At 41.8% G+C, this 13,418-nt stretch overlaps 1 protein-coding gene across 1 annotated transcript; it reads right to left on the bottom strand.

The window, feature by feature from the left end:
• Window positions 1-377: 377 nt before the first annotated feature.
• On the bottom strand, window positions 378-12,377 carry tspan4b (tetraspanin 4b). The gene is made up of 8 exons (XM_069177691.1): window positions 12,043-12,377; window positions 9,654-9,723; window positions 9,214-9,405; window positions 9,016-9,090; window positions 7,923-8,018; window positions 4,182-4,295; window positions 3,138-3,221; window positions 378-1,197 (listed from the first exon to the last, which is right to left on the bottom strand). Exons 2-8 carry the CDS (start codon window positions 9,720-9,722, stop codon window positions 1,129-1,131), a joined length of 699 nt encoding a protein of 232 aa, XP_069033792.1. The 5' UTR covers window position 9,723; window positions 12,043-12,377; the 3' UTR covers window positions 378-1,128.
• Between the last annotated feature and the right edge of the window lie 1,041 nt (window positions 12,378-13,418).

Raw genomic sequence — 13,418 nt, 5'->3', positions numbered from 1 at the left:
TTGTTTTCTTTGTTTTTTTTATGTAACTTTACTCACTGATCATAATTTCAGTGTCCAGGTGGTGCAGTGGTTCTCCTTGTGCCTGTTTTTCTCTGGGTGTTTCCTCCCACAGTCCAAAGACACGCTGATTCAAAAGTTAATTCTGTGTTGGTTTCCTGTTACAGACAGCTGGGAAAGGCTCCAGTCCCTCCATGACCATTTACAGGAATAAAGCTGATAAATATAATGAATGGATGGATTTTATTATTTATCCAGGATGTTAAGAAGACAAAAGAATGAAAGAACCTTAACTTAAGAACCCGCTGGTTAAGTTTGTGTGTGAACTCGAGCACTATGATAAGGAAAAGGTTTTTGACAAGTAGGCCATCCCAGCTGGATACCCAGAGCGCTTTTATTCTTATTTATTTCCACAGAAATATGTTCAAGATCATTTATAACAAATTTCAGAAAAACACTCTAAAATCAGAAAATATTCTAAAAAAAATAAGGGGAGACAGATGTGTGTGTGTCTTTTCCCCCTGAACTATAAGATACATTGGACCCAGCGGTTCCCCTCAGGTTGCTCTGCAGGAGCAATGTACCAAACTGGAAGTTGTTTTATCAGGAAGTTAATGGATTTTAGTGGTAAAATGAAATCTTACACGTTCAACACACTGCAACATGAATATATGAGGAGCTTCATGGTATTAGCTTTAGCACTTCATTTACCAGCCACATACTCTCTGGTCACATGACATGATAACAATATTTATCAAAATGTATCAGGAACTAATGAAATAGAGTAGGTTATTGGGTCAGTGCATTTTATGCAGCTTTTGACATTATCATGGAAAAATGAAAATGAATTGAATTGTAATTTCATATTTGATAGATGAAATAAAATCTGTAAATGTAAAAGCCTCTAGATTTATAGGCTTTTAGAGTGTATATAGGGAAATAACAGAGCTAATGATGTTGGATTAGCTTTGTCTCTTCTGTTATTACTGGGTATAGTGCCAGTGTTGGATATTTCCACTGATGGTTTCAGCAAATTTTAAGGGCACTTTATAATCCAACGAGTTTTTCAAATTCAGATCAGGACTTTATGATAAACTTCCCATTACTGGTGAGTGAACAGCTGGTCTGCAGTCAGTGCACGTGTTTCTCAGCGCAGAGAATTTGACAATACATCAGCATGGAGAACACCAGTGCCAGGATCTGACAAGAGAAGAGAAGATGTACAGGTCAATTACTTCAGCAGAAGTATAAAACTTTATGAATATCTTGATGCATGCCCAATAATCCAGGTATAAAATCCCAGAGAGTTGAATCAGTTCAACTGGTTTTCAAAGGTTGGAGGGAGAAACGTTTCCTCGCTGTTCAAGTGACGGTCAGAGTGGAGGTATCCCTGATTTTATACAGGTAACAGTTGGATGACACTGAAACCACCCATTGGTCTCATGCAAATTCGAGTGACCAACAATTTAAAATGGCCACACATACTAATCACAGAGGATTAGGTAGGAGCTGCAATCACAGCACTGCAAAATGGTGAAAGCTGTGGTCCCCCCCAAGAATAAAAATGGATGTTTCCTTTTGACCTTTGACTCCTCGTTCAAACTAGGTTGTCATCTTACGATGCTGAGAATGCGGCTATTTCTCAATGCAGTGGGAATAGTACATGTGGCCTTTGTAATTTATTTTAAGGCATATATTTAATTCCCACAAAAAATGCAATGCAATAATTATCAATACAACACCATCGAGCATAAATTCCTCACTGGCAGCAAAAAGGTAGTTTTAGGTGAATTAGAATAAAATAATATCTAGATTAAAACATTTAAATGTTTAATTATAGATAGATCATATCTATTGCTATCCTCTAAACGGGTAAGTTTATACTCTGATATAATCGCTACCTTGTAATTTTCAAAGATGTGCACTGAAGGAGGCCAAGATGATTTCAATTGTTCAACGGATTTTATGTTATTGTGCTCCTGTAGATGTCCAAATGTAAATATGCCTCTGTTATACCAATTTCTAGCAAACGCTTACTCTGAACACAGGATTAAAATGGAATGGGGTCCATCTGTAAATTTCTGCGGACACTTTAAAACTTACATTTTATGACATATTTTAGATGTTTTATTATCTCTTTTTAAATTACATTAAAATGTATGATAATTTGCATACAAGACATGTGATAGGCCCCAAACATACACACTCACAAGAGCCCATATTAACACAATGTAAGCATATGATGCCTATAGCCCAACGCAGTACCTGCACTGGGAAGAGGTGGGTATGTTGATGCTATAACTTCTAGCATGAAAGCCTTAATGGTCCAAACCAATCAGCAGCCAGCAGTGACATCACCCATTGGTTTGTGAACATTATGAAGCCTCCAATGCGTCACCATCTTGCTAGTTCGGAGCGGTTTGGAGCAGGAAGTGACCATATTTGGACAAGCTAGGGGAGGAGCGAGCAGTGGATCTGACTGATCTGATTGGAAACCTGACGATACTACTTCTCACCCACCAATAGCTGTAACCTGACTGCACCACAGACATGTCAATCAAACAGACACGCCCCCCCCCCAAAAAACACATCTTTTTGAAGACTATTATTATTTTATAATTAATGAGGGATTATTTTCAGATGGACCTCCAGAAAACTAATAAGGAGTGACTTTAGCTAACAGCACCGAGATAACTGGTGGAGACATTTTATGGACTTTGTATTTGATGAGAGAAGTTTAATGGGAGTCTATGGAGCCGGAGGTTTTTTGGAGCTGACCTCTAGTGGCACTCTGTGGTATTGCAGCTTAAGGTACTTCTGCATTTTTCAGACCTGGAAGCTACAAACACTTTTATATCCAGTCTACGGTCCAAACACCTTAAGCTATACATAAGAGTGTGTACAGGAGAGTCTTCTTAACAGTAAAAACATTTTTTTTGTAAATAGAGCCCACGCCCTCCTGCCAGACATAGTGTGAAGTGCACCGCCTAGAAAACATGTATTTCTGCCATAATTGGTTTTGAGGTTTTAAGGGCCCAAAAGATGGGGGAAAAAATCACAAGGGTTAAAGATACAAGTTTTTCACATGACAGAATGAATATATGTAAAACTACTGATGAATAAATATTGGAGATAACTACCTGCACAACTCCAATACAGACGCCAAACACCAGGACAGAGGGGATGTTATCCAGCAGCCACTGTCTGGCCTTCTGATAGCACGGCTGCAGAGGACATACAGAGACAGAGGAGGTGAGGGAGTAAGGCGGACCATCTCAGCTATTTAAAAGATAATTCCAGTTTAGTATTAAAGATGTTTGATATCATGTTGCGTTGTTACTCTTATCATACATCTGTTTGTCAGGGGAACAGAGCAACCCAGCATCACAGCGAAGCGTTAAATAGCCACACCCGTCCGCTTCAGATAGCCACGCTTTGGGGTGAAAGTTACACGTTTTGTAAGTGAGAAACTTACACGGGCGTAAATGTCAAGTCACGAAGGATCATGTGACCAAGGGACTGCAACAGAGATATTTAGGCTGAGTACAAAAGAACATTTTGGTAGGAGGTAGGAGGGGTGGAGTGGTGGCATCACATGTTGAATGACGAGGTTCAAATTCAAGAGATGACAACATTGTTCACGAGTTGTTTTTGGTTTCCTAACCCCAACTATTTGTTTTTGCTAAAAGTAAAATTTTCCCAGAAACATGGTTCAAAGCAGGCAGCAAGTTTATTTTTCATCCACTACAGGAAAATGCTTAAATTTCACGCCTAGACAGCCCAAAGCGTAGCTATTTCACGTTTTGCCATAGTGGGATGGGTGTGTCTATTTCACACGTTGCCATGGTACTGGGTTAAACAGAGGTGGTTCACTGGAAACACACCAGGTTATCATTGTGCTGGTCAAAACACACACTTTGTGGGTGGCTGTTCTCAAACTTGTGGTCCTCATCACTCTGTGTACTGTATGTTTTACAAAGTGTGTCCTCACGTGTGCGCATTCACATGCATGGAAATAAGAGCCGCAACAAATTTAGGTTCTGTCTACTTAGACAAAATCTAAATTAATCTAAAAAAAAATAACAGCAACTTAGTCACTGATGTTTTAGCTAATACTCTCTGTTCTTGGTACCCCCCCAACCCCCCATTCCCCACCCCCCTTTACAGCTGAGCAGCGAACCAACCTCACTCCATCCGTCAACACAATGTTCAATCCCGACCGAGCAGCAGGATGAGGGCAGCGTTCCATTCAGCACGTCATACCAGTCTGTTTTGTTGGTTACACCACAGCACTTGAACTGGGAACGTAGAACGTAAAGATACAAAGAGGTGAGTCAAGTACATGACCCATGTACGTGCTTTTTTACTGGTCAGTATAGAAAACATGTTTCACAGGGATACTGAGAATAAACTGACATCACATTTTGATAATACCAGTCTTTTGTATACCATTTATTCTGCTGCTTCAAGTATAATTCTATATTAATACAGTGTAGGTAGGTAGGTAGGTATTTACTTTATTAATCCCCGAGGGGAAATTTTTTCGCCACAGCAGCATACAGAAGCGATAAGATAATAATAGAAATAATAGAATAAAATAATAGAATAGAATAATAGAAAAGCAATAAAATAGCAGTAAATAGCAGTAAAAAATATAAAATGCACAGTATATACAGTACATTATATATCTATATATATTATATACAAACAAACCAAGAAACACAGTCAACAGTGTTATTGTACTGTGATGGATTTTGCCAGAGGTGAGTTATTGTACAGTCTTATTGCAGTGGGCAGGAATGATCTCCTGTATCTGTCCTTGTGACAGCGGAGCTGGAGGAATCTTTTAGAGAAAGTGCTCCGCTGTCCCTGCAGCAGGTGGTGGAGAGGGTGGACAGGATTATCCAATATGGACAATAGTTTGTTCAGCGTCCTCCTCTCCACCACCTTTTCCAGGCTGTCCAGTTTGTAGCCAATGATGGAGCTGGCCTTCTTAACCAGTTTGTTAAGTCTGTTGGTGTCACCGGCTCTAATGCTGCTCCCCCAGCAGACCCCAGCGAAGTACAATGCACTGGCCACAACAGACTGGTAGAATATCTCCAACATCTCGCTGCACACATTGAAGGATCGAAGTTTCCTCAAGAAAAAGAGTCGACTCATCACCTTCTTGTAGACAGCGTTGATGTTGGTCTTCCAGTTCAGTCTGTTATCGATGGACACACCCAGGTACTTGTACTCCTCAACCATGTCCACCTCCTCTCCCAGAACTCTCAGCGGTTGTGGAGCCGTCACCTTCCTCCTGAAGTCAACCACCATCTCTCTGGTCTTGGGCACGTTCAGGAGCAGGTGATTCCTTCCCGCCCACTCCACAAAGTCCTCCACTACTGCCCTGTACTCATCCTCCTGTCCATCCCTTATACATCCTACCACTGCAGAGTCATCAGAGAACTTCTGCAGATGGCAGGACTCTGAGTTGTACTGGAAGTCAGTTGTGTATAAGGTGAACAGGAAAGGAGACAGAACAGTTCCCTGAGGAGCTCCAATACCACTGACCACCGTATCAGACAGTACACTGCCCAGACGGACAAACTGTGGTCTGCCTGTCAGGTAGTCAGTGATCCAGGAGACGGTGGGCACGTCCACCCCCACCACCTGCAGCTTCTCACTCAATAGCAGTGGTTGGATGGTGTTGAATGCACTGGAGAAATCAAAGAAAGTGATTCTCACAGATTCACCGGTTCCATCCAGGTGAGACTGAGCTCGTTGCAGCAGGTAGATGATGGCGTCGTCCACTCCCACACGAGGCTGGTACGCAAATTGCAGAGGGTCCAGAGAAGATTTCACCAGCGGCCTGAGGTGGGCCAAGACCAGCCTCTCCAGCACCTTCATCACATGAGATGTGAGGGCAACCGGTCGGTAGTCATTGAGGCCAGATGGAGTCGTCTTCTTGGGGACAGGAACCAGGCAGGACGTCTTCCACAGCACCGGGACCTCCTCCTGCTTCAGGCTCAGGTTGAAGAGGTGTTGTAGGACCTCAGCCAGCTGGACGGCGCAGGTCTTTAGGACCACGGGGCTGATGCCGTCAGGTCCTGCAGCCTTGCGCTGGTGGATTCTCTCCAGCTGTCTCCTAACCTGGCCAGTCGTCACAGAGAGGGGGGTGAGGGGTGTGTGTGTGTATGTGTGTGTGTGTGTGGGGGGGGGGGGGGGGGGGGGTCGAGGTGTCGATGGAGGAAGAGCCCTTTGAGATTGAGGGCTCTTTGCAGTTCACCAGGGGGCGCAGAGGGGGGAGAGGGGGGGAGCCAGCAGAGGTGTTTGGGAGGTGTGAGGTGTGGAGGAGACAGATGAGGGTGGTGAACTAAACCTGTTGAAGAAACAGTTTAGTTCATTTGACCTCTCCAGGGAGCCCCCTGGTTGTCTCTCTCTCCCCTTGAACCCAGTAATCTCCTTCATACCGGTCCACACCTCCCTCACGTTGTTCTGTTGGAGTTTGGCCTCCAGCTTCCTCCTGTAGGAGTCCTTGCACTCCCTGAGCTTCTTCTTCAGGTGGCACTGCACTCTCCTGAGCTCCTCCCTGTCCCCAGACCTGAAGCCTGCTTTCTTCTTATTAAGAAGAACTTTCAGGTCACTGGTGATCCACGGCTTATTGTTGGGGAAGCATTTTACAGTCCGGGATGGTACGGTGGTGTGTTCACAGAATTTAATGTATTCTGTGATACAGTCCGTCATGCTGTTGATGTCCTCCCCATGTGGTCCAAACAGCACATTCCAGTCCGTGGACTCAAAGCAGTCCTGCAGGGCTTCTTTAGCCTCCTGTGTCCACCTCCTCACAGTCCTGGTGGTCACAGGCTGCCTCTGCACCAGGGGGACATACCTGGGAGTCAGCAGGACCAGGTTGTGGTCTGATCTACCAAGGGGGGGAGGGCAGTAGTACTATATGCATCCATGGCATTAGCATACAGTAAGTCCAGAGTTTTATTGTTCCGTGTGGGGCAGTTCACATACTGGTGCAAAGTTGGCAGTACTTTATCCAGACTGGTTAAAGTCTCCAGTAACTGCCAAAAACGCACCGGGATGCTTAGTCTGCAGTTTAGCCACAGTGGAGTGGATGGTGTCCACTGCTGCCTCTGCGTCAGCTGATGGAGGAACGTACACAGCGATAACAATGGCGGACGTGAACTCCCTCGTCAAATAATAAGGGCGCATCCCCACGGCTAGAAGTTCAATGTCCGGGCTACAGAAACATTCCTTCACACACACGTGGTCGGGATTGCACCACCTCTCGTTCACATAGACTGCAATCCCCTCCACCTTTCTTCTTACCGCTCCGAACAACGTCTCTGTCCGCCCGAACAGTCCTGAAGCCAGGTACGGCCGCGCTGTGGTCCGGGAAATGTGAGTGCAGCCATGTCTCGGTGAAACACATGATGCTGCACTCCGGGTATTCCCTCTGGGTCTTTACCAGCGCGCCGAGCTCGTCCGTCTTGTTGGCCAACGACCTCACGTTCCCCATTAAGATCGCCGGTACCGATGGTTTGTATTTCCTCCTTTCCGCCTTTAGCTTAGCTCCAGCTCTGCAACCCCGGCGTCTTCTCCAAAGTTCAACGGGGATCTCAGGCCTCGCTCCGGGCAGCAGCAGTAGAGGTCGACTCAGCGCGATCAGCTGATCACGCGAGTAAACAATAACAGTGCCCCCATCCAGAAACGTGGAAAAATTACGGTCCATTGTCTGACCGTTAACTTAACACACGAGAGAAAGGAAAAAAACAACTCCGAAGAGAGGAGAAAGGCTTAAAAAATACTAATAACAACACACTCGGGGAGGGGAGCTACTGCAACAGGCTGCCGCGAGCGCGGCGCCATCTTAGCAAGAGTAAGAAGAAGTAAGTAAGTGTAAGAAGCCATGCATCCTTGATTGAAGTGCTCACCATTTTCTGGGCGTTGTCCCATGATTTTTTCAGTCCAGGTTCTGATTCATAAATCTTCATACCTTCTTTTAATTCACCTTGTGCTTTGGAATCCAGCTAACAAAAAGAGAAAGGAAAAAAAATACACTATTACTCCTTCAAACAGTCCCTCCATTTATTCTATCTATTCTATCTATACATATTTAGTCTCTGCAGTGAGGCAGCGTACATCCAGGTAGGTCACCTCATAGACAGCCACTCACACTCACATTACCACAATTTAGAGTTGCAAGTTATTTTGTGTTGGATTGTGAGAGGAAGTTAGAGCCTCTGCTGATATTGGTCGTGTGTACATAGAGCAACAAATAATGAACGGGTTTTGTACAAAAACCCTGTACCTGCATGGTTCTGATCTGAGATTACTGGCCCACCAACCTGCCCACCGTTTCCTGTTTGTTGGTGCTCTACGCTGTTCTTTTCTCTCTCTCCTCTCCGACCTAACCCCAATGAGCTGACGAAGATCTAAGACTATCACTGGTGAAGGGTGTCCTGTTTAAAGGGAGTTTTTTTCCTCCCCACAGATGCCAAATGCAAGTTCATATTTGTTGAACCGTTGAGTTTTGTCTCTATAAGTCTCCCCCTCTATAAGACTCAAGTCTGGACCCGGTGCGCTGAGATGACTTATGATCTGATTTGGTGCAATATGAATACGTTGAATTGAAGTGAAATGAGGTGGTCAAATTCCCAGTGATGTCAAATATAGTGATAAAAGATTTTTAAAAATTTGAAGAAAAACCTCACATTTGGTTTTTGCCTAATAACTATTTTCAATTAATCATCAAAATTATAGAAAAAAATATATTTTTGTCAATTGATTAAAAAATGAATCTATTCATTTTCAACAAAATTATTTTAATTTTTTGCTAATTTCAAGATTAACATTTCTCTTAACTATTAATCATACAGTAGGTGGGTTACTGAGATTTAACTTTTGAATTAATCTATTCTTTTTTATTATATTCTTATTCTAATCTTATTCTTATTTACATTTTATCAAACACTTGACAATAAAAACATGAAGCTTTGAACTGAACCTCGGAGATGATGACCTCACCTTATCATGGAAGATGTGTATGACCAACACCAGAGTCACCTCCGTCAGGACCAGGAGCAACAGGATCACAAAGAACTGCAGAAAGTAGAAGAGCAGTTGGAGACTGAAATTAAAATATAGTCTGGTAAATATACTTATTTCCCATCGTCTTGTTCGAGGAGAATATTTTACAAGTTCTCTGTCAGGTGGACGTCCTACCATGAACAACAGGCAGCGCTGCTCCTTCAGGGCTCCGAGACAACCCAGGAAGCCCGTCACCATGGTGATACCACCAGCGACAAGCAGCAGATTGGCAGCTGAGAGTGACGGAAAGGACAAAGGAAGAGAGGAAAACTCTGCCTGCGTGAAGGACAGCCAGACTCCGACGCCGAACAAGCCACATCCTCCAAGCTTTGAAATGTAAAGTCAAAAGCTGTGTCAAACTATAGCAATGGTGTAAAATTGTCAGAGAATCAATGCAGCATAAGGTTTGATTGATTTGTCACGTCTATGGAACTGTGTTGAATCGTTTCATTTCATTTGCAAAACAAAATTTGGTAGAGGATGCAGAAAAAAATCTCAAAATATATTTAATCTTTAGATAATTCGAACTAACTAAATATGACATCAGCTTGGAACTGACTTGTGCAAACACTAACCCAGAAGATGAGATTGAAGACAAACATCAAATATTTGACGCAGCATAAACACCTCCAAGACGCCGACATCCTGCAGAAGAAAGAGGTAAAGAGAGGAGCATCAGAACTGTGTTTAAATGAGGCTTCGCATCAGCAGCAACTTTATTCACTCTTTAACTAAAATGTGTGAAATATTCAATATCTTCTTCTTTCTCATGGCTGGCCACTTAACTGACTGAGTAAATACATAACACCTTGTCTTTCAATGATGGTCATGACGAAGTTTTGGGTTTTCTTGGAGAGTAGATGGGTGTGTTAACCAGCTGTGTTTGGTCACACAATTGGAAAATTTTACATTTTGTGCCCATTTTCTTGCCCTGGTATCATCTTAGGAAGTCACTTTACAGCCAATGTGGATGGTGTGTGTTTGTGTGTCTGCAAACATGATCGTATACTGGAAGTGTGATTTATCCCTGACTGAGTGGTCTTTACACCGACCACTGACCCCACACAGGAAGTCAAACTGCTGACAGGAAGAGGAAGGAAGCTCCCTCCCCTACTCACTAGACCCTAATGCCAAGAGGCATTTCCCATGACTCCTGCCGGAGAACTCAGAGCGCAGATCTTTAACCAACAAAGCAAAATTGTGAGGAAACCATGCTTCGAAAAACATGAGGTTGGTGCTAGAAGGCCACTTAAAAAAATATGGTTAGCATAACATAAACATCCAGCATGCCACAAAGACATTATTCATGTGGCTTATGTATAATAAACACAAACATCTCATATAAAGGCAGTAGAAACTGCCTATGACACTATAAAAGTAAGGGTTAGCTCGTACCAACTGTATAAAAGTAAGGGTTAGGGTTAGATCGTACCAACTGTATAAAAGTAAGGGTTAGGGTTAGATCGTACCAACTGTATAAAAGTAAGGGTTAGATCGTACCAGCAGCATAAAAGTAAGGGTTAAATTGTACCAACTGTATAAAAGTAAGGGTTAGATTGTACCAACTGTATAAAAGTAAGGATTAAATCAGACCAGCAGAATAATAGTAAGGGTTATATCATACCAACTGTATTAAGGTAAGGGTTAGATTGTACCAGCTGTATAAAAGTAAGGGTTAGATCGTACCAACTGTATAAAAGCAAGGGTTAGATCGTACCAACTGTATAAAGGTAAGGGTTAGATTGTACCAGCTGTATAAAAGTAAGGGTTAGATTGTACCAGCTGTATAAAAGTAAGGGTTAGATTGTACCAGCTGTATAATAGTAAACTTTAGATCGTATCAACTGTATAAAAGTAAGGGTTAGATTGCATCAACTGTATAAAAGTAAGGGTTAGATCGTACCAACTGTATAAAGTAAGGGTTAGATTGTACCAGCTGTATAAAAGTAAGGGTTAGATCGGACCAACTGTATAAAAGTAAGGGTTAGATTGTACCAGCTGTATAAAAGTAAGGTTTAGGCTTAGATCATACCAGCTGTATAAAAGTAAGGGTTAGATCGTACCAACTGTATGAAAGTAAGGGTTTGGATTAGATTGTACCAGCTGTATAAAAGTAAGGGTTAGATCGTACCAGCAGCATAAAAGTAAGGGTTAAATTGTACCAACTGTATAAAAGTAAGGGTTAGATTGTACCAACTGTATAAAAGTAGGGATTAAATCAGACCAGTAGTATAATAGTAAGGGTTATATCTTACCAACTGTATTAAAGTAAGGGTTAGATCGTACCAGCTGTATTATACTGTATTAAAGTAAGGGTTAGATCATACCAGCTGTATAATAGTAAAGGTTAGATAGTACCAGCTGTATAAAAGTAAGGGTTAGATCGTAGCAACTGTATAAAAGTAAGGGTTAGATCGTATCAACTGTATAAAAGTAAAGGTTAGATCAGAGGGAACAAGTTCTTCAAACTAAAGAACAAAAACATATAGTTTCCTATGTAGGAATGATTGAACTGTTGGGTTTCTCTCTATAATATTGTAACATCTCCACCTGAATATGTAAAGACCCCCTGAGAGGACTCATGTTAGGATTTGGAGCTATAGAAATATAGTTGAATTTAATGGTATGATATACAGCTGCTTTACATCGTGATAGAAGATGTATGTCTTTAAATGGTGTCTGTTTGTTTATTTGTTTGCTTGTTTTGGTCCCCAATCCCCACTCCACCCCCCTTCCTTACAGTCTCGACAGCCTAATGAACAGTGTCTCATGGGAGAAGTAAATACAGAGCCTATAATTTTATTCAACACATGCAAACTATATTGCAACGCATCATTGGGATGAAATACGTATTCATTTAAACATAGTTGAAAATGCTCGTGAAACAGCGTTGAGTTTCTGATTTCCAGACCATTTCTGTTTATGAATCTGTGGAGTCAAAACTGCAGTTCAGATTAACTTTACCTGAAGATGAGTTTTAAATCTTTGTCTTTTATAACGCTCCTCTTGTAAATCTGGGTTCCTTTTACCTCCTGGTTTGGACCTTTACTCAGTTTTCCTTTCAGATTTCTTTGGCTTGGGTTAGCTTTCCTTTCTTCTCTTCCTCTTCTTCACTGGCAAACTGTGTCTGGTCACGTTCCCCAGTAAACTTATCTTTTTTTTTCCACAGAATTCTGAATTTAAACTGACTTTATATAATTTCCATCTTGGAGGTTTTTCTCTTCGTTTTGTTCCCTTTTTTCTGGCACAACCGTGTCTTTGTCTTCCTCCCTCCCTCTGCTCGATTACTTCCAGATGTGTGTTCTTGCGTGTTTCTCTCCAAGTTCCCTCCCCTTTCCCATTTATTCACAGTACTTGTCCCTCCTCCAGGCCACAGACTCCAAACCTCATCCTCTTCTACTCCTCTTGCTGCTTTTCTTTGTTCCAGAAATATCAGATCACTCTCCTGTTTTCTCTTACAAACAGGAGACATTAATGCTCACACAAACATGCACACTTCCTGACTAAATGTGTAGTGATTCTGTATGATCACGCTTCAGAGTCTGATGTAATCATTGCCTTTGCATCTCACACAAGGGAAAAATTATCCTAATCAGCAGCCATAAAGACAACGTTTTCATAAATGATCACATAATTCTAAGGCTCCAAGTTTCTTTGTCTCGCCACTGCTCAGTATTTTGACTATTTTTGAAATTGCTGAAGTTAATATGTCTGCATGGATCTGCTCAACATCACACTGTGATGTTTGAAAAAAACGATTTCAGGTGATGACCTCATTAAGCTGATTGAGAGAATAAAGTGTTCAATGCAAAACATTTTTTTGTTTACAACATAATTCCATATACTGTATTTCATAGATTTGATGTCTTCAGTATTCCTTTATAATGTATAAAATAGTAAAAATTAAGAAAGCCCCTTGAATGACAATGAACGACAGCGGAAAACACGAGACACCGGAAGTTACGGTGTCTGAAATGAGAGAGACGGTGAGTATTTTCAAAATAAAAGAGGAAATGAAACTAAACGGAAACCAGGGGTGAATACAGATAACTTAAGAGATTTTGTGAGATGTGACACCGAAGAGCACTTCTATGGTCGTATTATGGTTCTATGAATTATGGAGAAAACAACATGCAATGTCTGTCTCCACTGTGTGCTTACTGTTTATACATTTCGGTATAAGTGGTTTGGCCCAGAGCAAAGTGAACATGTGACTTGTATTTAAGGCCCATGGATGAAAGCAAATAATTTTTTGAAATTTCTTTGGGACTAAAGAAAAGAAAAGTAAATGATTCATTTAAAATCTTAAAAATGTAGTGTTAATTACTCTTTTTAAAAAA

The sequence above is a fragment of the Embiotoca jacksoni genome, unplaced genomic scaffold (genome assembly GCF_022577435.1).
Source record: "Embiotoca jacksoni isolate LCO1_2020_lvr unplaced genomic scaffold, fEmbJac1.0.p SCAF_76, whole genome shotgun sequence".
Taxonomy (NCBI): Eukaryota; Metazoa; Chordata; class Actinopteri; family Embiotocidae; genus Embiotoca; species Embiotoca jacksoni.
Note: the sequence above shows the minus strand (reverse complement) of the source record. Positions and strands in the feature narration are given on the sequence as shown.